This window comes from Grammomys surdaster, unplaced genomic scaffold, assembly GCF_004785775.1.
Source record: "Grammomys surdaster isolate TR1022 unplaced genomic scaffold, NIH_TR_1.0 100, whole genome shotgun sequence".
NCBI lineage: Eukaryota > Metazoa > Chordata > Mammalia > Rodentia > Muridae > Grammomys > Grammomys surdaster.
In genome coordinates this window covers 2,380,165-2,404,755 of record NW_021604579.1, presented here as the reverse complement: position 1 = coordinate 2,404,755, position 24,591 = coordinate 2,380,165, and the positions used below count along the sequence as shown (strand labels likewise).

General features: G+C 45.3%; 1 protein-coding gene across 3 annotated transcripts in view; it reads right to left on the bottom strand.

Moving 5' to 3' along the window:
- The window catches only part of Ccdc30 (coiled-coil domain containing 30), a 94,142-nt gene that overhangs the window by 5,134 nt on the left and 64,417 nt on the right, over positions 1-24,591 (bottom strand). For all 3 annotated transcript variants that reach the window (XM_028787752.1, XM_028787760.1, XM_028787744.1), the window contains exons 8-12: positions 19,554-19,698; positions 9,982-10,094; positions 5,094-5,235; positions 2,335-2,471; positions 1,906-2,020 (exon numbers count right to left, since the gene is read on the bottom strand). In XM_028787752.1, the coding sequence (XP_028643585.1) occupies positions 1,906-2,020; positions 2,335-2,471; positions 5,094-5,235; positions 9,982-10,094; positions 19,554-19,698 (652 nt within the window). The remainder of the gene's footprint in view (positions 1-1,905; positions 2,021-2,334; positions 2,472-5,093; positions 5,236-9,981; positions 10,095-19,553; positions 19,699-24,591) is intronic.

Sequence of the window (24,591 nt, the reverse complement as noted above, 5' to 3'; positions counted from 1 at the left end):
TCTGTTATTCCGAGTCTGGCTAACTGTTCCTGTTAGCTGAAGTATGTCAACCGAGGACATGGTTTTTGTGCTTAAAAGCTCACTCTGAGAAAGACTCAGTGCTGCACCACGATCCCAAATACCCAGTATAGTCACCAGCTGGCCAATAAAGCCTGTTGTTGTTGTTGTTGCTGCTGCTGCTGTTGCTGCTGCTGCTGCTGCTGTTGGAGTGGGGAATGAGGGGTTTGAGGCAGGGTTTCTCTGTGTAGCCTTGGCTGTCCAGGGACTCAGTCTGTAACTCTGTAGACCAGGCTGGCCTGGAACTCAGAGATCCGCCTGCCCCTGCCTCCTGAGTGCTGGGATTAAAGGCGTGCACCACCATCACATGGCTTTTTTTTTTTTTTCCCAAGTCAGAAGACTTGGTTCTTTCCTCCCCAATCTGGGTTCCAGGAACTGAACTCAGGTCATCTTTAGGCAAAGGCTACCCTACCAGTCTAGCCTTCTTGGCTGTTGTTGTGGATGTTGTTGGGTTGTTTGGTTGAGACAGAGTCTTATGTATCCTAGTCTGGCCTTGAAATCCTTAAATAGCAGAAGCTAGTCTTGAACTCCTAACCCTCCTGCCTTAGCCTCCTCTGTTCTGGGATTACAGGTGTGAGCCCCCATACCCAGCCTCCATGTAGTCTTCTGACTTGTAATCCTGTCATATTCATTCACGGGTGTGTCTGCCTTTCAGTACTGGAATAAAGAGGTATGAAGACACAGACTCTCTTGGTGTTCCAAGACCCAGCCCAGTTCCTGGAGCTAAGGGTTGATGAGTGAGTGAATTGAATAAGAAGTCACTCAAGCAAACAGAGAAACAAGCAATCAGGTCACGTAAGCTGGCAGTTCTTCTGATGACGACTAGGAAACACCTATTGTAGCTTAGAAATAGTGACCTTTGTGAGAACAAACAAGATGCAGGTCTTATAGCCGTAGAGCCAATAACCGATCTGTGGAGAAGTATCTTCTGAAGGGACACCTTGCAAGTGATCACACTGCGGAAAGGAGGAAGTACCCTCTACCCCAGATCTATCATCTGATTCTGCTTAGTGAAGCTCCAGTCTTCACCAGCAAGACTCTGGACCTTGCCTGAGCCCACACTATCCCCCGCAATTCTCCTTTGAATCTGGAACACACTTGTTTTTCTCTGACTCAATTGCTTTCCTCAGTCTTGACTCATTAGCAGACTAAACTGGCCTCACTCAACCTTCCCAAGCCTCAGATCTGCTGTTCTTTCTCTTCAGACAGGGCTAGAACAATATGCTGCAAACAGGGTTGTTCAGAAGGAGGCGTATCTGAGAAAACATTTAGCATCCATTTGTCAAAGCACTCTAAAGTGTCTGTCTTGCAAATATGGTCAAGTATGAACTATACTTCTCCACAGATACAGTCATGTATGAGCTAGGCCAGTCCTCAGATGAGGTCACAGATGAGCTATACAGTTCTTGTCTTCTGAGACCTCACTGCTAAGTTATTGACCTAGAGCAGAAAAAAAAAAAAAAGGCAACAGGTATGTAGCACATTTAGAAAGATGCCCCAAGGCATATATAGATGGCTTTGGGATTACACAGGATAAAAGTGTTATGAAAGTTAACCCAGCCGGGCGGTGGTGGCACACGCCTTTAATCCCAGCACTTGGGAGGCAGAGGCAGGTGGATTTCTGAGTTTGAGGCCAGCCTGGTCTACAGAGTGAGTTCCAGGACAGCCAGGGCTACACAGAGAAACCCTGTCTCAAAAAACCAAAAAAACATCAGTCAGGGATCTGCTGTCCCAAGTGCCCCCAAGGATCGAGCCACTCTGCCACAGCTCTCCAGGCAGCCAAGAGCAGGCTGTGGCAGGGGGAGCTAGCGAGCCAAACCTTAGGACCCAATACAATGCACATCTTACCTCTTCTTTGCGAATCTGGATGTTCCTTATAATTTGCTCCAAGAGGCCAATTTGCTGCATGAGCCGGAGGCAGTTCTCCTGCAACTGCTGGTTTTCCTTATCCAATAAAAACGCCCTAAACATGGCACAAGTTGGAGGCATAGCTAGAAAACGTTCCCCTCCCGTCCTCCCTTCCTTCCTGCCTGTGCAGGGATCAAACACAGAGCCTCATGCCTGGGAAGCATGTGCTTCATCACTGTCATACAATCTACACACTCCTTTCCCCTCCATGGCACTCTCTTTGAGGCCACGGCGGCTGAAAACAGAAGATAGCAGAACAAGACCCACAGGATGGCCAGAAGCACTCCCAAACAGTCTCCAGACCCACCCATGCCCTGAGTAGAGAGACTCTTAACCTCAGGAGCTCAGGGGCCCCTCCACCACACCTACTTGTTCTGGAATGCAGATATCGTGGACTTGTTGCTGCAAATCAGTTCTTCTTGATTTGTGACTTGTTCTAGAAGCTTCCTCTTTTCCAGGAGGAGGATGTCATTTTGGGTCATGATCTGGCCCTGGAACACTTTCTCCTAGGAAGAGGGAGAAGGACATATAGATAGTAAGAGCTTCTGCCTGTGCCCAGGTCTTAACAGTAACTCCAGTAGTTCTTGCTTTCTCTCTTCCTGGCCCCAGAATCTGTTGGCACCTGTTTGGCATGATCCTTAGTTATACTAGATGCCTCCTGTTTGTGTTGTTTACTTTAGGGAATGGACACATTCACAATTAAACCAACCTTGGTACTCAATCTCCAGGAAGAAACAGTTATCTTCCCTGTGTTTTAATTCCAGCGGGTATTAAAGCCCTAGCAAGTACAAGAGAATTCTGTACTCTGCATTGAACTCTTCTCCCTGGATACACTTCCATCCTGTTTGTGGATATTTTGTTGTTGTTATTTTGGACAGAGACTTGTTATATATCCTGGGGTGATACTCTTGCTTCAGACTCTTAAGGGCTGGCATTACAGGCATGTGCCATGGTGCTCTACTCACTGTGTTCTCTGGTCATTCACTCACTCACTCACTCACTCACTCACTCACTCACTCACTCACTCATTTTAAACAACTATATGGGTGTGTACCACAATGTGTACGTGGAGGTCGGAGTATAAGTTGCAGGAGTCAGTTCTTTTTGAGGACCCTATGGGTCCTGGGGGATTGAATTTAGGGCTAACAGGCTTGGCATCAAGTGCCTCACTACTTTTACCCTCTGAGCTATCTGGCTGGTATGTAGTTATATTCATTTTTAGGCAGAGGGAGAAAGATAAGAACTTAAACCTCCTTACCATACCTTAGACAAATCAAATTATGACATACCTAGTGGCTTTGCATGGCAGGAGTTTATTTTATCACAGTCCTAGGAGGCTGGAAGTCTGGAATCAGGATGCTGCCAGGGTTAGCTCTGGGGACCAAGAAGGTCTCCCTGTCAGTACTGGAGGCTGAACCCAGGGCCTTGTGCATGTTAGGCAAATGCTCTGGTGCTGGGCTACACCCTGAGCCCTCACAGGGACACCACACCCTGAGCCCTCATAGGGACACACACTCTGAGCCCTCACAGGGACACCACACCCTCAGCCCTCACAGGGATACCATTCCAAGCCTCCTCCTGTCACATGGTTGCCAAGCATCCTCCATGTTCTCTGGCTTACAGACACAGCCTCCCCTCTCCGCCTCTGTCCTCACAGGGTGTTCCTTCCCATTGGACGTGTCCTGGTCTCTGCTTCTGCTACTACTCTTGCAAAGATGCAGGCATATTGGACTTATTATATTATTATTATATTAATAGAATTTAATACATTATAGTAATAATATGTAATAATGATACATATTATTACAGATTATTAATATGCATCAATATTATGTATGCATTATTACTACAATACATATTAATAATATTATTAATATATTAATAGTATATATCAATAATAAAAATTATTATTATTATTATTTTGGACTTAGAATTAACTCACATCCAGGACAACCTTGTTTTGTTTTGTTTTGTTTTGTTTTGTTTTGTTTTGTTTTGTTTTGTTTTGTTTTGTTTTCGAGACAGGGTTTCTCTGTGTAGCCCTGGCTGTCCTGGAACTCACTCTGTAGATCAGGCTGGCCTCAAATTCAGAAATCTGCCTGCCTCTGCCTCCCAAGTGCTGGGATTAAAGGTGTGCACCATCACTGCCTGGCTCAAAAGACTATTTTTTAAAAAGGTTTATTTTTAGTGTGTGTGTGTGTGTGTGTGTGTGTGTGTGTGTGTGTGTACCATATATGCCTGGTGCCCAATAAAGCCATTAGAAGATGTCAGAACTCCTAGAACTGGAATAAAAGCTCGTTTTGAGCTACTATAAGAGTTCTGGGAACTGAACCTGGATCTTCTGTAAAAGCTGCAAGTGCTCAAGCACCATGTGCGTGCTAGGAATTTAACTCAGGACCTCTGGGAGAGCAGCCAGTGCTCTTAACCACTGAGCCATCCCTCAAGCCCTGCTGCAAGAGCTTTTAACCCCTAAGCTACCACTCCAGCTCCAGGACTGATGTTTCCACTTGAAGGTGAGACAATTATAAATCACTTCTGAGGAATATCTTCAGTATCCTATTTGGGTTAGCAACCCTACAAGTCTTGCAGGTCCTTAAGAGAGTCCTCACATCTGGGCTGGTGGGGCTAGCTCAGTAAAGTGCTTCCTTTGTAAGCACGAGGCCCTGAGTTGGATCCCCAGAACCCACCTAAAAATCCTGGGCATGGCTGTGAGGGTTGTAACCTCTGGGTGGTAAAGAGGTGGGGATCCTTGGGTGCTTGCTGGTCAGCCAGTTAAGTTTCATTGTTGAGGGCCAGCCCAGTGAGAGAAAGGAAGCAGGCACACCGTGCTCTGGGGGATGACCCCTGAAGTTGTCTCCTGACCTCCACATGTACCTTCATACAAGCAAACATCCACACATGTGCATGCGTGCACACACACACACACACACACACACACACACACCAATGTGCACACATACATACACATGCATTAAAAATAAAAGGAATTCCTCACACGGAAGGGGTGGTAGGAAAAACGAAAGCTGGGACTGAGAGACGCCATGAATAACAAAGGAGAAGATGAGCAGGTGTACTTAGACTGTCGACCACCAGTGGGGACATGGCGTTCTCTCTTTTTTTTCCCTCACCATTTCAATTTTCTGTTGAAGTTTCCCAGTTTCATCTTCAAGTTCTTTAATCCTCTTATTCCGAATTTCTAACTCGTGAGTCAGACGGTCCTTGACCTTTTGAAGCTTGGCTTTGTGGCAGTGGTGTTTGTCTTTGTAGTTTCTATAAAAGCAAAATTCAGGTTAAGTATGCTGGAATGCAGGTAGGGCCTATTGGTCTCCTTGGATATGACCTATGGACCATAAGTGTGGATGCTGGCTTGTCTTGTGCCTTCTTCACCTATGTGAAGGATGAGTCTAGAATAATGCCCCCTCATCAGCCAGCCCTGTGAACTCAAGCCTCTGGATTACCTTGGTTTGAACTGATGACTCTTTAGTGTCTGAGTTTAATTTAGGAAACTCCTGGGCCTTTGCATCCCTGATGTAGGAATTCTGAATCCTGCACCACTGATGAAAATTATTATTTCTATTTGTCTAGTTCCTGGCTATACTATTTTGTTTTGAGACAAGGTCTCACCATATAGCCCTTGCTGACCTGAAGTTTTCTAAATAGACCAGGCTGGCCTTGAACTCACAAGGATCCCCCTGCCTCTGCCACCCTTCCAAGTGCTGAGCCTAAAGGCATGTGCCACTATACCCGGCCTATACTCCTTGCATTTTAAAAAATTATTATTATTTCTCCACAAAATATATGTGGAGCTCAGAGGATAACTTGTAGTAGTTGGTTCGCTCCTTGTACCGTGTGTGGGTTCCAGGGACTGACCTCAGGTCATCAGGCTTTATGCAAGTGCCTTCCTTTACCGCTGAGCCTAATGGCTGGCCCTTAAATTTCTTTTTATCATTATAGAATCCATGAGATTTGGCTGAGGAACAGTTGTCTTGTAAAATAACTAAATTATTTTTCCTTATAGCTAGATTTTTCTAGCTTTCTTTGTGGCTGCATAAATCCATGTTCAGTTGGGCTAACAGAATGTAAGAAGGAAATGCGTGCCTTAAAAGAAGCCGGCATGTGCCTGCCTTCTCTCCCTGCTTACTGACTGAAAGGTGGGAATTGTAGTAAACTGTCTTCAGTGATGTGGACAAGTTCCACATCTTAAAGCTACAAGATGCAAAGCCAGGTGGCAGTGGCACATCAGAGGCAGACAGATCTATGAGTTCAAGGACAGCCTAGTCTACAGGGTGAGTTCCAGGCCCACACAGAGAAACCCTGTCTAAAAACAAACAAAAAATAACCAAAACCAAGCCAAACCAAACCAAACACAAAACCAAAACCTGAAACTAAAAAAAAACAACCAATCAAAACAACAAAACAAAACTAAAGACTACAGGCTGCTGGGGCAGTGGCAAGACAGTGGCTGCCTCAGCCTCTGACGCAGGGAACCTCCATTCCAGTCCTGCTTATGTCTGCATTGTCAGATAAGAGAGAAACACCACCCACACACCACACGCCTCTTTTTGGTTCTTTGAGGCAGACTCCCACTGTGGAGCTTAGACTGACCTGGGACTCACTATGTGGCCCAGACTGGCCTTAGATTCAAGATCCTGAATCTGAGATTGTAACGGGCATGTGTCAACATGCCTAGCTTTCTATCTCCTGCTTTGTGCATGCGTGTGTGTATGTGTGTGTGTTCACGAGTATGTGCATGTGTGTGCATGCATGTGTAGATAAGTGTGGAGGCCAAAGGTCAATGTCTGAGTGTTGTTCTCCACTTAGTATTTTCACACTGACCCTGGAGCACACCCATCTGACTAGGCTGACTGGCCAGTGAGCTCCTGGATCTGCCTGTCTTCCCCTCTCCCCCAGCCCCAGAGTTACAGGCTTATTACATGGATTCTGGGGACCTGAACTCAGGTCCTCACGTAACTACCGACCGAGCTGCCTCCTGGCCTCTGAAGCCATTTCTATTCAGGTTTTCATACAGTACCGTAACTAATGGCACTCACTATAGACAGCTACATTCATAAACTTGCCACAGACCTATTTCAACCTGTGGCCCTTACACAGCACCCACTACAATAGTGAAATACACACGTCTGTAAATTGTTTTCAGTCCCTAAGAAGATGATTGCCTCCCATAGCAACCTCTTTCTCTGTTGCACTGGGAATTCGTGGTGAAAGCTATTCCTGGGTATCAGGATCCTGAGGAGCATCAAAGATCGGGCATCTCATGGTAATACAACTTTCCTAGCCTCCTCTAGGTCTCCCAGGTGTTCACAGTGATGCTGATGGATTTTGACGTTGAGACAGGTTTCTCACAAATGTGGCCTAGGCTAGCTTTGAACTCCTGATCCTTCTGTCTCCATTTCCTGAGTACTGAAATTATAAGTGTGTGCCATTACAGCCAGTAAAATCATGATTTTTTTCTAAAATATTTTGTCTCATGTAGCCCAGGGTAGCCTTGAACTTGGCTATATATCTGAAGCTGACCTTGAACTTCTACTCTCCTGCCTCTTCTAATCATCAGCTAACATTACAGGTCTGTGATACCATGCTCAGTGATGTTCTGACGTCATCTGACACACAGCACACACTTTCAGAAGTTCTTCTACTTATCCTAGCTATTAATACCCAGTCTTGGGCTGGAGAGTTGGCTGAGCAGTTAAGGGCACTTGATGCTCTTACAGAGAACACAGGTTCCATTTCCAGCACCCACAGGACTGCTCACAACCATCTATAACTAGAGTCCAGTTCCAGGGGATCCCATGCCCTCTTCAGAAATTTCAAGGACACCAGGCATGCATGTGATGTACTTACATATTTACAAACAGAACACTCATACACATAAAATAAAATAAATAATAAAAGAATTAAAGCCCCAAATCTTTAGCTTCCCAACCAAAGAGCTGTTACCTCATCACTTAGATTAACTAAAAAATTGTTTTATTTAAAAAGGAAAGGGATAAAGTCTAGAGAAACTGGGAAAATAGCTGATTCCCAATATGTTCAGTATTGTCTAGTTTGTAAAACTCTGTGTACGTGTGTATCTATATGTGGGTTCCTGCACACATGATGCCAAACAGCCAGGAGTAACCCAGAGGCTTCCCTGGCTACCGCTGTCTGGCTGTCTGGCTTAGATACTGGTTTGGTCTGAGGTTCCAGGACTGCTTGCCCAAATAATGTGCAGCTTTTCTGTCCTTCTGACTATGTTAACCACCAGCCTCATGAGATAGCACAACACTTAGGGGAAATCTTTTAGCTTGTGTCTAAGTAAAACCAGATTGCTTACTACTTGGGCTTCAAGAAGGTGAGGAATTTGTTTCTCTGGAAAAGCAGCTGGGAAAACATGTAAATACAACATTTATCTGTAAAGTTCAGGACTGGGATCAGGGAGATAGAAACGAAAATGAACCTTGGGCTTTGACCTTTCCTTCCACTGCCCTTCATAGATCTGTGCTCTTCATCTCTGGATACATGTTAGAACTGTATGGTAATGCTCTGGGAAAACACTGGTTGCTTTTCATAGATTTCGATTAAATTCATGTATGTAAGGACCCACGCACATGCAGCTGAGATTAGAGTCATTTTTCTAAAGGTCATGCATAAATAACATGGAGAATTATTCAGCCTTGCAGCTGTAACACACACACACACACTCAAAATCCAGTGGAAAGATCTGGCCGTAAGTACACATGTAAATAATGGAATACGTTGAGCTCTTGCTCAAGTCAGGCATGAAAAGACCAACATGCAGAGCGAGCCTACTTAGAAATTCTGGGAACGCAGACAGCACAGCAGTGGTTGCCTGAGGAGGACACAGGGGATGCAGCTGCAGACTGACTGCACACAGGCAGGAGACACACAAGCAGTGGGGATGTGTTCTGCATCTTGATTGAGGTGGGAGTTACATGTATATACACATTTGTCAAAATGCATTGAATTGTCTATTAGCCTTTTGGGCACGTGTTCTATATGCGTCAAAAGCAAGAATGTTGGAGGAAATTTTCATCAAGACCCCTTCCCCCTTCAAAAGGGATGTGGAGAAACAGCAGCTCCTCCATCATGGTAGCAGCAGTGGTGGGATGCGTCTGGACGTTTGCCAGGGCATTAATGATGCACAGTGCTGTTCAATCACGGACCCTGGAGCCATTCCAAAGGGAATCAGGCCTGGGGTGGGATGACTGGCCAGCCTGAGCTTTCCTGACTGCACTTTTGCTCTTTGTGCTCTTTGTCGCCAATTGCTGGTCAAGGCATGAAATTACACCGAGTAAAATAGTGTGGTTAAGCAGCCACCTTGCCTATACAGGAAGTTAGTTCTGTAGCAGGTTGGTACCAGCATGTTGGCATTGTCTATTGGTGGCAGTGAGATTGAGACTTGGGCCTGGCCTCAGGGAGGTCCAGGAAGGCTCTGCTGTCGAGGCAGAGAACACTGCAGTGATTAGTTAGGATTTTTGTGCTCTCTGGTGTCTGGTGTACATACTGTCCAGGCGGAGGAAAGGAAATAAGAGACAGCCTGGAGAGACAGCTCAATGCTTAGACACGCTTGTTGCTCTTCCAGGGGGCACCATTTTAGTACCCGGTACCCACATGGCGGCTTACAACCACCTGTATGTAACTCCTGTTCCAGGGGATCTGACACCCTCTTATGGTCTCCAAGGGCTCCTGTGTCGTACACATGTAAATGCATGTAGGCTCACATCCACACACATAAATTAAAAATAAATAGTAACTATTAAAGAACGTAGGGAAAATCCTTGAAGACGGTGAGAGGGTATACTCGGGGAAAGCAAGATACATACAAACAGAGAGTTCTGTAAATGGTTAAATCTCTCTTCTTGAGGAGGAATTGGGCCCCACATCTTCCTTGGAACAGTATGTAGCTAGGACTGGGAAGTCACACTGATGGCCCCAGTGGTGTGATTGCTCTGGGGGCTGCTAACCAATCAGCCCTCCGTATCCTGCTTTGTTTACCTCACATGATCACCAAGTTGCTCCAAAAACCGCCCATGTTCTTGCCATAGAGCTTCCTTTTCTTGCTGCAAGCTAGAGAGTTTCTCTGACAATTCCTGGTTGCTCTTGACATACTGAAAGACATGGTGGAGAAAAAGGACTAGTCTGTGTGTGTGTAGTCAAGTCCTCACACAAACTCCAAAGGGCAAGATCTGAGGAGCCTTGGATACTGTTTGGTCTGAGGTTCTAGGTCTAGCTAAATGCATGCTTGCAGGACTGTATTCTTTCACATGCTGGGAGCAGGCTCCCTACGACTTCGCGGAGCCAGGAGCTCCTGGCTCCAGACCTTTCCTGACATCATTCTATGTGTCCCTTTGTCTGACTGCTTATTTCTGTCCTTTAAAATGACCTTTGTAGCAAGCCAGGAAACAGAAGCATAGTATTCCCCCATGTTGTGTGAGCACTCTAGCAAAGCAACTGGATCTCAGGAGGGATCATGGAAACAGTAGCCCATTTCTAGTAGGTCAGGAATTCTGCAGGCCAGGCTAGGGGTGCAGGCTATGGGTGTGGCTCAGTTGGCAGAGTGCTTGCCTGGCATGCACTTAGTCTCGAGTTGGATCCCCAGCTTTGCATAAAACTATATGTTGTGGCACTTAACAATCTTAGCAACTGGTCAAGAGCATTTTCAGCTAAATAAAGACTTTGAGGCCACCTGGTACTATGTGAGACCTGTCTCAAAGAAAGGGGGAGGGGGAGAAAAATAAATAATTCCAGAGGCCTACCCTTGCCACTGGGCCTGAAGTCTTGAGAGACTGAATCCTACCTAATCCATGAGGTCTGATGAAATAGTCTCCAGGTTCATTGTGTCAGAATTGAATTGAATCAGAAGATACCCAGCTTCTGGTCACTCAGAGGCATTGCTGGCTTGCCTGTAGGCAGAAAGCTGCGTATCTTGGAGGTCACAGGAGACTCCAGTGTTCACTGGTGTGATGTGAGCATAGAGAAAAAGGGAGGCAGCTTGCTTTTTTTTCCCCTAGGATTTATTTAATTTTATGTGAGTACACTGTCGCTGTCTTCAGACACAGCAGAAGAGGGCATCAGATCCCATTACAGATGGTTGTGAGCCACCATGTGGTTGCTGGGAATTGAACTCAGGACCTCTGGAAGAGTAGTCAGTGCTCTTAACCGCTGAATCATCTCTCCAGCTCTGGCAGTTTGCTTTTTTTATAACATGAGTGCAAAAACTAAAGAAAATCTATTGAGCTTTGACCCATAAGGTATTTGGATCTAGAAGTGACTTCAGTGACTAGAAACTCAAAGTGGCTATCCAAGCTAGTTAGATTGGAAGGTTCAGGTCAAATATCTCTTAGCCAGAATGCTCGAGACAAGCATTCAGGATTTGGGGATATTTGCAATTACATGATGAGCTACCTTGGGAATGAGGCCCAAGGCCAGAGACGAAATCCATTTGTGTCTCATATACCCCTTATTCTCATCGCCTGGAAGTATTGTGTTTTATTTTTTTTTTGGTTTTTCGAGACAGAGTTTCTCTGTGTAGCCCTGGCTGTCCTGGAACTCACTCTGTAGACCAGGCTGGCCTCGAACTCAGAAATCCGCCTGCCTCTGCCTCCCAAGTGCTGGGATTAAAGGTGTGTGCCACCACCGCCCAGCATATTGTAATATTTTTGTGCACCTGTATTTGGATGACCTACCACATGAGGTCAGAGATGGAGCTGTCCACATGTGGCATCATGTCAGCATTCAAAACATGTCTAGCATTTGTGTGTCTGTGTATTATTTTAGATAATGTCTTAGTTAGTGTTTTACTGCTGTGAACAGACACCATGACCAAGGCAAGTCTTATAAAGGAAAACATTTAATTGGGGCTGCCTTACAGGTTCAGAGGTTCAGTCTATTATCATCAGTACCCAGGCAGGCATGGTGCAGGAGGAGCTGAGAGTTCAACATCTTGTACTAAAGACAAACAGAAGACTGACTTCCAGGGAGCTAGGACAAGGGTATTAAAGCCCACGCCCACAATGACACACTTCCTCCAACAAGGCCACACCTACTCCAACCAAGTCACACCTCCTAATAGTGCCACTCCCTGGGCCAACTACATTCAATCTATCACAGATAGGTTCTTGCAATGTTACTCATTGAGGCCTAAAACTCCTGAGCTCAAAGCAATCCTCCTGCTTCAGCATTTACCAAGTAGCTGGGATTCCAGGCATGTGCCAATATGTCCAGCTCCAAAGATTTCAGGTTTGGGAGAGTTTTGGATTTCTGAGTTTTGGATTAGGGATTCTTAATCTGTAGTCTGAGCTCATTGTTATAAAGCACCCATAGGAAAAGGCTTGACTATGTTATCAGCTAACAGCTGCCCACAGGGAAGTGCTTTGGAAGACCATATGAAGTGTCCTCACACCTCCGGAGCAGTTCCTGGCCTTCACAATGCTGTGACCCTTTAATACAGTTCCTTATGTTGTCATGACTCCAACCATAAAATTATTTTCATTACTACTTCATAACTGTAATTTTGAATCACAATGTAAATATCTGGCATGCAGGATATCTGATATGTGACCCCTGTGAAGGATCAGGAGAACAGTTGCTCCACCAGGCGTTTCTCATCATGCCGCTTTGCCTCAGGCCATGGACAAAGACCACTGACACCAAGAGGAGGAATGAGCCTTTCCTTCCATATGGAGCCTTCTCAAATCTTCTCATTCAAGTAGCTGTGCTGTGACAGAACTGAGAATTCTGGGGTCTGCAGGGTGAGCCAGACATCTCTGATCAAGTCAATCAGCATTTCCAGGGAGAACACTCCCAACTTAGGAGTCTAATTACTGGACGAATGTAGAGTTGGAGGACCACAGAGGTTAGATGAGTATCTTAAAGTAACCTCTCTTGTAGCTAGAAAGCCAACATAACAACAACAGCAAAGCTTTATCAAACAGATGGAAGATTTACATCACAAATTGATGCCATGGCCTTCTCGTGTTCTGTGAAACACAGGGCTCAGAGACACACAGAAAACGAAGGGAAGAGCGACATCCAACAGAACCTCGAATTCAAGCTCCGGTGGCAATCAACGTAAGCAGGTCTCACCTTGTGCCTGCAGAGTTTAACATCCTTGCTTTGGGCATCTGTACGAGTTGCATCTTAGGCAGGTACTTTGGAAGAAGAACGCTGTTGCTAGAGATCTGTTTCTGTTGGCGGAGGGCTCGCCTAGCACGTATGGAGCCCTGGGTTTGCTCCCCACCATGGCACAGAGCATGGCACACTAGTCAGTCATTCAAGCACTTGGAAGGTGGGGGCAGGAAGATCACAAGTTCAAGACCATCTCAGATACACAGTGAATTCAAGATCAGTGTGTAGGCCAGGGCTACACAGAGAAACCGGGTCTAAAAAAAAAAAAAAAAAAAAAGATGCTGTTGTCCTTGAAAGCCACCTGTATATGACCACCACCACATCTTCCTTCTTGTCTCTCCAGTCGTGACGTAAGAGTTAGACTCTAACACACCATGGGAGAGAAGAGACTGGATATAGGCCTTGACTTAGAAATAAATGAGGAATACGGGGAGGATTGGGCATCTTACAATGCAAGAAGCTAGAGGCATATGTGGGGGGTGGATTTCTAGGAGGCTAAGCTGGGGAGGAAGGACTATAAGGTTGAACAGGCCGAAGTTATTGAGATGGATGTGCTTATTGGAGTTAGAATTTAAACTTATCTAATGATTTATTTTAATTGCGTGTGTGTGTGTGTATGTGTGTGTGTGTACATGTGTTTATGCACATAGGTATATGTACCTAAAGAGGCCATAAGAGGGTGCTGAATCCATTGGAGTTACATGTGGGTTGTGAGTAGCCTGAGGTGGGTGCTGGGAGCTAAACTCTGGTCCTCTGTAAAAGCAACAAGTGCTCTTAACCACTGAGCCATGTCTCCAGCTCTGAAATTTGAAATGTTGATCGTAACCTCTTGTGTGACTTTAAGTAGTTAGGTCTGTTGACTGAAACCTGGGCTCAATAGCTACCTGTATTAAATGGCATTAGGATGTTTAGGGGTGTGTGGGTTTTTTTTTTTGAGATTTATTTATTTATTTTATTTATGAGTACACTGTCACTGTCTTCGGACACACCAGAATAGGGCATCCAATCTCATTATGCATGGTTGTGAGCCACCCTGTGGTTGCTGGGATTTGAACTCAGGACCTCTGGAAGAGCAGTCAGTGCTCTTAACCGCTGAGCCATCTCTCCAGCCCCTTGTTTTTGAGTCTTACTATGTAGTTTTAGCTGGCTTTGAACTCACAGAGATCTGCCTTCCTATGCTCCTGAGTACTGGGATTAAAGGCGTGGGATACTGTGCTAGACCTTAAGTTCAGTCTCAGATGCTATAGCACTTCCCGGGCAGTGCCAGTGGACTGCAAGGGCAAACTAGTGTGATAGTTATTCCCATACGCTGTATCACTGCTGCCGTCCATTGTCCTTACACATAAGCACACTACATGTGTGTACAAGAACTTATGGTATAATTCTATTGTTGCTGTCATCTTTAAATACGTATTTTATTTCTATTCATGTACATTCACGTCCGTGTGAATGTATGTGCATACAGGTGTCCTTGGAGGTCAAAGGATTAGTGTCACATCTCCTGGAGCTGGAGTTACAGGTGTTTATGAGCCAGCCTACATGGGTGCTAGGAATGCAACTCGGGCCTCTGGAAGAGCAGCAAGTGCTCTTGACTTTTTGAGCCCTCTCTCCAGTGGCCTCCTATCACTAATGTGATCAAACTATACAAGATCAACTAAAACAAAAAGTTTCATTTTATCTTTAGTTTTTCTCTGATGCTCTTCCTTTCTTTCTGAAATACATTGTGTGTGTATATGCATGTCTGTATGTGCGCGTGCGCGCGTGCGCGTGCGTGTGCGTGTGCGTGTGTGTGTTTGTGTGTGTGTAGGTGCATGCAAGCACATGTGCCTGCATGTATGTCTGGGTACCATGCGTGTGTGTGTGTCATGCTCGAGGAGACAGAAGAGGGCAATACATCCCTGAGTGACCTGCACTTCGTATGGTTGTGAGCTGCCATGTAGGTGCTGGGAACTGAACTTGGGTCCTCTGCAAGAGCAGCCAGTGCTCTTAACCACTGAGCCATCTCAGTGGTTAATAAATACATATTTATTGTTTGTGCATGTGCCATGGGGATGCTTGTGAAGGTCAGAGGACAACTTTCAGAAGTCTGAAGATCCTTTACCCATTGGGTCATCTGGCTGGCTGACTTCTGTGCATAATGTAGATTCTTGTCTTTTTGTGGGTTTTGTTATTGTTTTGCTTTGCTTTTGTGTTTTTCTCTTGTCTAAAGAACATCTGTTAACATTGCTGACAAAGCACACTTAGGGCATCAAACCACCCAATATTTTGTCTGAGGAAGTATTTTGTCCCTGTGTCTTCTTCTGGGATATTACCTTCTCTTTGAACTTCAGTTTGAGCATCATAAGCCTACATGAGGTTCTTTGGACATCTTGCTTGGCAGTCTCTGAGCCTTCTGCATCTGCGGTTCAGCATCTGACTTTTGGACATCCTCAACCATTATTCTACCAAGCGTTTCTCCTTTTACCTTGGTTTTCTGCATTTGTGCCATGCATTATACTTTCTGTATCAAATAATCTGTTCTTTTTCTCTTAAAGTCCACTTTGCTCGCTGCTTTTGAACTTTCTGTTGTGATTTCCAGGATCCAGGATTCTCCCCTCAGCTGTATGCAGTCTGCTAAGAGCCCTGTCACAGGCTGCCACCACTTCTGCTACTGTGATTTCTATGTCGTGCGTTTCTGTTCTTCCTTAGACTTTCAATCTCTGTTTCCCCTTTTATGTGATACCTGCTTTACTAGGGTCCACAGCGTATTAATTGCAGGTGCTTTGCATTTATGATAATTTCGATACTCTCATCATGCTTGAGTCTTGATTCTTCAATGTTACTCAGATCCTTCATGTCATGTCTTAAAATGTCTTGTGAATTTTCCTATAGCCAGACATGATGAAGGGAGTTGTTAAACATGGATATGTAGTGTATGGTGCCATGGCAAGGGGGATGGGCTGCATCCTCTGCTCCCATGAGTAGACTTCATCTTTCAGTTAGTTTCCCCTTTGAACCATGGCCCTTACACGTGCCTCTTCCCTTGGCTCCATTTATTCCCCTTAAAATGGGGGTGGAGTGGGCTAATATCGCAAGTCTCTCCGACCTCAGGTCAGTTGTGACCCTGTGACCTCAGTTCCCTGATAGATCAAGAAGTATTGCTTTAAAATTTCAGCTTGCTCAGCTTTTTATTTGTGGTTACAGCAGAGTAGGGATCTCTTCCAAGTTCCTTTTGTATAAAACCCTGAGCCAGAAACTTCCATAAAAATTCCATGAGGTTAGGAATTAGAGAGCTTGTGGGTTGGTGAACGTGTGGAGGCGCAGGCTGGACACATGAACTCTGGGTCAAGTCTCACACTCCTGGGCATCTCTTCCTACTGGCTATTTCTGAGTCTCAATCTTTTCTAGTAAGCTGATAACCAAGTAAACATCTCCAGAGACATTCTACTTTTATGTATGTGTACACCTGTGTGCGTACACCAGCAAAGGCCAGAAGAGGGCGCTGCATCCCCTGAAGCCAGAATTGTAGGCAGTTGTGAGCAGCCTCAGCAGATGCTCTTAACCGGCCTCTCTTGAGCCATTCTAAGCATCAGGACCAAACCTCATAGTGCATCACAGCAGCTTCAGATTTACAGCTGATCTCCAGAAACAAAGCAGGGAAATCCAGACCGATATCTGGGATGGTCCTGCAGAACTAGCCCTTACTTTGTAAGATCTGATGCTGTCTCCAGGCAGATGATGTTCCACTGAGTTAAAACTTTGTACACCCTGCTGGTGCCTGCACAGGATTGCCTTATGTGGGAGGAAAACAAACAAAAATTGACAAACAAGAACAACAATAAGAACCCTACTGTCTGGGTTCAGAAGTGAAGTACTGAAGTAGTGTGGGCTCACAGAGAGAACGCAGGCATGCCTTTCCCACTTAGTGTTTCCTTGAACACATGGTCATAGTCACAGGCAGACAGTGGTCGAGACATCTTTGGCCCTGGAGGAGGTAGCTTCTCTGTGATCTCTGGATCCTCGGGGTTTATTGGAAACCCATGGCAGCTCCTTCTGATCTCCCATCCAGCAGCTTTGCCAGCGTTTTTTCCTCATGTATTAAATAACTTCTTATTTGTTTGGGGGCCTAGGACACACAACCCCCAAACCACTGAGTCACTGATCAGAATTACCACAATGTTTTGGCTATTTTTTCTGTCAACTTGACGCAAGCTAGAGTCCTCTGAAAGGAGGGAACTCCAATTGAGAAAATGCCTCTATAAAATCCAGCTGTAGGCCTGCCTGCTTCCTTCCTTCCTTCCTTCCTTCCTTCCTTCCTTCCTTCCTTCCTTTCTTTCTTTCTTTCTTTCTTTCTTTCTTTCTTTCTTTCTTTCTTCATTTTACTTTGTGTAGCTCTGGTTGTCATGGCACTCACTCTGTAGACCAAGGCGGACCTCAAACTCAGAGATCAACCTGCCTCTGCTTCCCAAAGGCTGTGATTAAAGGTGTGCACCACATCCTTGATTGTAAGGCATTTCTTAATTAGTGACTAATAAGGGAGGGCCCAGTCCATTGTGGGTGGTGCTATCCTTGGGCCGGTGGTGCTGGGGATTCAAACTCAGGGTTCTAGAAAGAAAGTAGGCTGAGCAAGCTAGGATGAACAAACCAGTAAGCAGCACTCCTCCATGGCCTCTGCATCAGCTCCTGCCTTCAAGTTCCAGGCCTACTTGAGTTCTTGCCCTGACTTCCTTCATTGGTAGACTACAATATGGAAGTATAAGCCAAATAAACTCCTTCCTCCACAACTTGCCCCTCCCCAGCCCCTCCAAGATGTCTTTGTATAGCCTTGGCTGTCCTAGAACTAGCTTTGTAGACCAGGCTGGCCTCAAACTCAGAGATTCACCTGCCTCTGCCTCCTCAGTGCTGAGATTAAAGGTGTGTGGCACCGCTGCCTGGCTCTAACTTGCTTTGGTCATGGTATTCCATCATAACAATAGTAACACTGACTAGCACACCTCCCGTGCACTTCGTTGGTGTGTTTTTAAGCTTGTTATTCTGAGAAACTACACACATGAAAGCAGCTCGGAAGAGCTATCTTTTTTTCCCTCCCCTCAATGCTCTTAACCGCTGAGCCATCTCACCAGCCGAGGAAGAGCTATCTCTTGTAAAAGGAATTTACATCTATACAGGAAATGCAGGTCAGCAAGTTTCTATTCAGGAAGAGGGCTTTATTCGTATATGTGTGTGTGCATGTGCGTGCACTCATATGTGTGATGTGGGCATGTATGTGCTATAGCCATCATAGAGATGTCAGAGGACAACCTCATGATTCTTGCCTTCTCATCTTCTTTTAGATGGGGTCCTCTTTGCTTTTCTACACTGTGCTCCCCAGGGTCCCTAAACCTTGAACTTCTAGGGATTCTCCACTCTCTGCCTCCTGTTTCCCCATAGGAGCACTGGGGTACCAGACACACTGTGTGTTGGGCTTTTACATTCGTGCTGGGGATTCAAACTCATGTCTTCACACTTTTTTTCTTTCTTTTTTCTTTTTTTTTGGTTTTTCGAGACAGGGTTTCTCTGTGTAGTCCTGGCTGTCCTGGAGCTCACTCTGTAGACCAGGCTGGCCTCAAACGCAGAAATCCACCTGCCTCTGCCTCCCAAGTGCTGGGATTAAAGGCCACCACTGCCTGGCGTCTTCACACTTTCATGGTAAATGCTTTACCCACTGAGTGATGTCCTTGGTCCACATTGGGGAGACTTATTTGTTTTTGAGATGACCCCTTCCTCACCTTACAATTCCTCCCCACACCTTCTGAAACTTGTCTCTACTGTGCTCCAGAGGTCCCAGGGGCCCTTCTAGATAGCTCAGGATGCTATACAAATGTTGAACCATATGACCTGTTTTAAGCCTCATGTTTTGTGGACACTCATTCATATATGAATATATTTAAATATTCATATATTTAAAATGGTCTTACTCCTATTAATTTGCTCTTATGTTGATTAATTTTTTTAAAAAATACATATTTTTCATTTTATATATAAGAATGTTTTGCCTTCATGTATGTCTGCACACCACATGTGTGTTTGGTGCCTGACATGTTCCAAAGAAGATGTGACATGTTCCAAGAGGATTCCTTGGAACTGGAGTTACAGACAGTTATAAGCTACAATGTAGGTGCCTGGATATTTGAACCCATGTCCTCTGGACAGTCAGTGCTCTTAATCATTAAGGCATCACTCCAGATCCTATTAATTTATACCCTAACCAAACAGCCCAGATGATACGAGGAAGTCATATTTCCTTCCCCTCCACTTGGAGATATATCTATATCTATGTCTGTAACCTCCATTCTTTGTATATATTTGTTTTCTCAGCTAAATTCAGTAGGTAAATTAGCCAAATACCAATAGTAACGATGGAGACTCATTCCAGTCTGTGAGAACAGGACACTAGGGACACCCGTCTGCTACTTTCTTACCTCTTCACACTTTCTTCTCTCGCTTTCCAGTTGTTTTCGTAGAGCCTCTTGTTTCTGGGAATTGGCTGCTTCTTGTTGTTCCTCCTTATCCTGCAAGGTTCTCACTTGTCTCTGTAGCTCATTTACGTTCTGGTCTAGGAGGATCCTGAGGGCAAGCAATGCACAGCAGGTCACTCTGTGGACTCTGCAAGTGATTCCTAGACCCAAAACTTCTGGGCCAGCACAAGGGAGTTTGTTGTTTCAGCAGAGTGAGGTACAGTTACATAAGATAAGGGGACCTGTGCAGGGAACCCCCAATGTAATAGAAGCTTTTCCTTAATTCTCTTGCCACCAAAATGAACCCATGAGGAAGAAATAAATTTCCTTATGGCAGAGATGAGGAAGGTGTGGCACCAAGAACAGCTAGGGCAAGGCTGAGGTGGGGCTCTGCTCTGGAGTCCATGTGCCTTCTTCTCGGATGCTTTACAGCTTGGTCTGCAATCTTCTAGCTCCAAACATTGCTGACACTAGTGTGCACACGACAGCCCTGCTACAGCCGACTCAGGGACTGACACGCTGCATGCTACGTCCATGGGGGAAATCCACGCTTCCCAGTGAAAGCCATCAACATCTGCTCTTTCAGAGAGACTCGGCAAACTATAGTTCCTGGAAAGACTTTCTGAGGATTTCAAACTGAGATTTTCTTCATCCCAGAGATTCATCTTGAGGAATATGGGAACAGGAATGGTGAAATAGCAAGTTTGGGCAGAACTCTCACCTGTGTGCCAGGGCAGTAAGATCCTAAGCTGTCCAGATAGCTTTACACTCTCTAATTTAAGCATTCTAAGCATTCAAAGCAACTGATAGGTTACTGGATGATAGACTCTGAGACACTGGCTCAGGGCTCTGCTGGGCCCCAGGCTCTGTGCCTCTCGCTCTTAGGGGCTTTGGATGTAAGCGCAGGTGCACTAAAGATTACTGGAGCTTAATTCTTTCAATCACACCTAACCGTATACCAACTTCCTCACTGTCATTTCTGCTTTATCTAAACCACTATACACATATCTGAGAAATCATCTGTCTTCTTTATGGGTTTTGTTAAGTAATCAGTTAGAAATTGGCAACCTTAGAAGACACTTGGGCTGGACCTTTTCTTCACAATCTGGACAGGAGAATGGCCCAGAGTCGTATCCCTGGCTCTATGAGAAGACGACATCCTGGACCACTTTGAACATCCTTATTATCTAAACTGATCTCAGCAGCCCTAAACCTTACACAATTACTGAACAGCAGAAGGCATTGTGGTAAAGAGCAAGAGCATATACCATGGCCTTCTCCCTGGAAGGTCAATCAAGAGACGGACTGCCAGTCACCTGGAGACTTCGGACACAGTGCAAATGCTGCCTAAAATGCAGATGCTGCAATGGTCCCCTTGCCTGTGCTGTCTTCTCCATTTTCTAGTAAGCTGCCTACCTTCTACACTACACTCCGCAGGTCTCATCTGAATTCTTCTGTCAGACATGTCAAAGGGCTGGGGATCTGAGTGGTGAGATCCAGTGACAGCTTCATTCTGGTTTTTTGTTTTGCTTTGTTTTTTTTTGTTTTGTTTGTTTGTTTCTTGTTGTTGTTTTTTCGAGACAGGGTTTTTCTGTGTAGCCCTGGCTGTCCTGGAACTCACTCTGTAGACCAGGCTGGCCTCAAACTCAGAAATCCGCCTGCCTCTGCCTCCCAAGTGCTGGGGACTAGATAAGAGCTAAGCCCTGGGGCAGAGGAGATACTAAGCTGTAGACCTGAGAAGCCCTCAGATCATCTACAGTGCAGCCTGGGAGTTCAAAAACTGACAACAAGGAAAACAGAATGGAAAAAGGCTCTTGGGGATTTGCTAAAGACTGCTAAATAAGACAGATACTTCACAAAATACATGGTTTCAGCAACGAAAGACTAACAGGTCTTGAGACTGACAAGGTCCAATGAGATCCTCTTTCCCTGTAGCCTGAGTCTCTTCAGCCATGTACACAGCAGGCAGTTTTCTGTCTGTGTCACACCAGAATCCCAGAACTTCCTCCATTGTTTCTGGTGTTGACAGCTGAACCCAGAGTCTCTTGTCTGCTAGGCAACTGTTCTACTGCTGAGCTTCATTATCCCTTTAATAAAATCCTTCAGTGGTGACTGGCCAGGGGCAGCGGTGGTGGCAGCACCTTCAATCCCAGCACTCAGGAGGCAGGGCCAGGTGGATCTCTGTAAGTTCGAAGCCACCTTGGTCTAGAGTGAGTTCTAGGACAGCCAGTGCTACACAGAGAAAGCCTGTCTAAACAAATAAACAAACAACCCCCCCCCCCAAAAAAAAAAAAACAACTCTGTAAGCGGCTCCCCATTGTAGCCTTTGTGTGAACCAGGCCGCCCTGCTTTCTGGACCCATTTCCTCAGCACTCTTCAACCTCAAACATTTTCTTCCAGCTAGGGAACTTTTTTTTTTTTTTTTTTTTGTTTTTTGGAGACAGGGTTTCTCTGTGTAATCCTGGCTGTCCTGGAACTCACTCTGTAGACCAGGCTGGCCTTGAACTCAGAAATCCGCCTGCCTCTGCCTCCCAAGTGCTGGGATTAAAGGCGTGCGCCACCACCGCCCGGCAGCTAGGGAACTTTTTCACTTCCTCAGTTAGATTTTCTTTTCCAGGGATCATTCCCTTTCCACCCCACTCAACGTTTCCCCTTCCTTCTTCCTCTGCCCAATGGTCACCTCTCAGCTACCCCAACCCTCTTGCCACCCACCCCAGTTCCAACTGCTTCACTCTCAGCTTAAATGTTGTGTTACTGAGGAAGGCTGCCTCAAGCCCTCAGTTCCACAGAAGGTCCTGCTAGGTGCCTTCACATCCCTCTGAACCTCCTTTAGCATGATGCTGGCCACATATCGCTACAGTTAAAGTGTCTCAGGTCAAGGGAATTCATTATAGCAGTATTCAAACTTCCCTTTCAGGTGTTTACAGTCTATTTGTTTGTGTGTGCATGGGCCAGATTTACATGTGGTCTGAAGACAGTGTGCAGGGACTGATTCTCTCCTTTTATCATGTGGGTTTCTGGGATTGTTAGGCTTGGTAGCAAAGATCTTTACCTGCTGGGGTAATTTTTTTTAATTGAGTGTGTGTACATGTGTGTGAGCATGTATGTATGTGTGTGTGTCTGTGTGTGTGTGTACATGTGTATGGGTGCACATAAGCCATGGTATATGTGTGAGCATGTATGTGTGTGTGTGTGTGTACATGTGTGTGGGTGCACATAAGCCATGGTGTATGTGTGTGAGTGAAGGCCAGAGGATGATGTTGTGGAGTCAATTTTCTCTTTTCACTTTTAAGTGGGTTCAGGGAACTCAACTCAAGTAGTCATGCTTGCATGGTGAATTTTTAGCCCACTGAGCCACCTCCCAGCCCCTCAAGCTCCCTTTAAAATAAAAAAACCAAACAAACACTGTTTGACAGTGCTAGCATTGACTTCAGAGCCTTGTGCAACATTGGTAGGCACTGTACCAGTGAGTTACTTTCTCAGCTTTCACTACAGCATTACCTATAGCAGAATCAAAATCTACAGCAGATTAAACTCAGCACAGTGATTTGTAGTCCCAGCTACTCAGGAGGTGGAGGCAGGGGATTCACTTGAACTCAGAAGTTCAAGGCAAAGCTTGGGTAACATGGCAAAATTCTGTTTCAGATGATCAATTAACCAATCCTTGTAAACTATATTTCTATGTATCTAGTCAGAGGTTTCCAGAGTACTGGAGCCAATTAAATATAGACACTGAGTGGGGGTGTCCTATTAACTCACAGGGCCGGAGGCTGAAGAGCCTCATGACAGCCGCCTGCTTCAGAGCTGCTCAGACCAAGAAGCTGACCACCTAAGAACACAAGGAAGCTGGCGACGCAGCCCCAGTTCCAGGCCAATGGTCTGAAAGCACCATGGACGGCTGCTGGTACAGCTCCACCTTCAAAGGCTGAGGAACCCAGAGTCTGACACCTTTAGAGGCAACAGCAGAAAGATGCATTGTTCAATAAGGGAGATCGAGTATCTCTTCTCACCTTTCTGACTTTCCATCTGGGCCCCAGCCTTTCAGAAATCACGGCTCATTCAGAGTGGGCCTCTCCTACTCAGTACACCGACCCACAAGCCAATCTTGCCCAGAGACCCTCACAGACGCCCAGATGGGTTTTGCCAATGTTATAGGCATCTCTAATGCTAGCCAGGTTGAGAACATTTTGAATTAAATGAATTACAAACTTTGTGGGATGAAGCAGAAGAAGAAAAACTGGAACCAGGAGATGTGTGTGTTATAAAGGAAGGAGAGTCTAAAATCAATACTCAGAGCTTCTATCATAAGAAGTCAGAGAAAGATGAACGTTATAAATCAAAGACAAACAGAAAAAGAGAATAAAAAAAAAAAAACAAATAAGAAGCCCAGTCAGGTGTGATAGAGCATGCCTGCGATTCTAGACCTCTGGAAGCAGAGGCAGGAGAATTGCTGAGTTTGAGGCAAGCTTGGACTATCTAGTGAGTTCCAAGATAGCCTGGACTATGAAGTGAGACCTTGTTGTCTCAAACCAGAACTTGGAAGGTGGTAGCATAAAGATCAGGAGTTCAAGGCCAGCCTCGGCTATATAGAGGCCAGCCTGGGATGCATGAGAGCCTGTTGAAAAGAGGGGTATGGTAGGAAAAATAGATAAATGGAATCAGGAAAAAAAATTAGAGAAAACCAAATAAACCCAAAAGGCAGTTCTTTTGAAAAGACCAATACAACTGACAAATTTCTATTTAGGCCAGCAAACCAAGAGGTATAGGATATAGAAATTAAAACAGGGCCGGGCGGTGGTGGCACACGCCTTTAATCCCAGCACTTGGGAGGCAGAGGCAGGTGAATTTCTGAGTTCGAGGCCAGCCTGGTCTACAGAGTGAGTTCCAGGACAGCCAGGGCTACACAGAGAAACCCTGTCTTGAAAAACAAAAAAAGAAAAAAACAAAAAAGAAAGAAAGAAAGAAAGAAAGAAAGAAAGAAAGAAAGAAAGAAAGAAAGAAA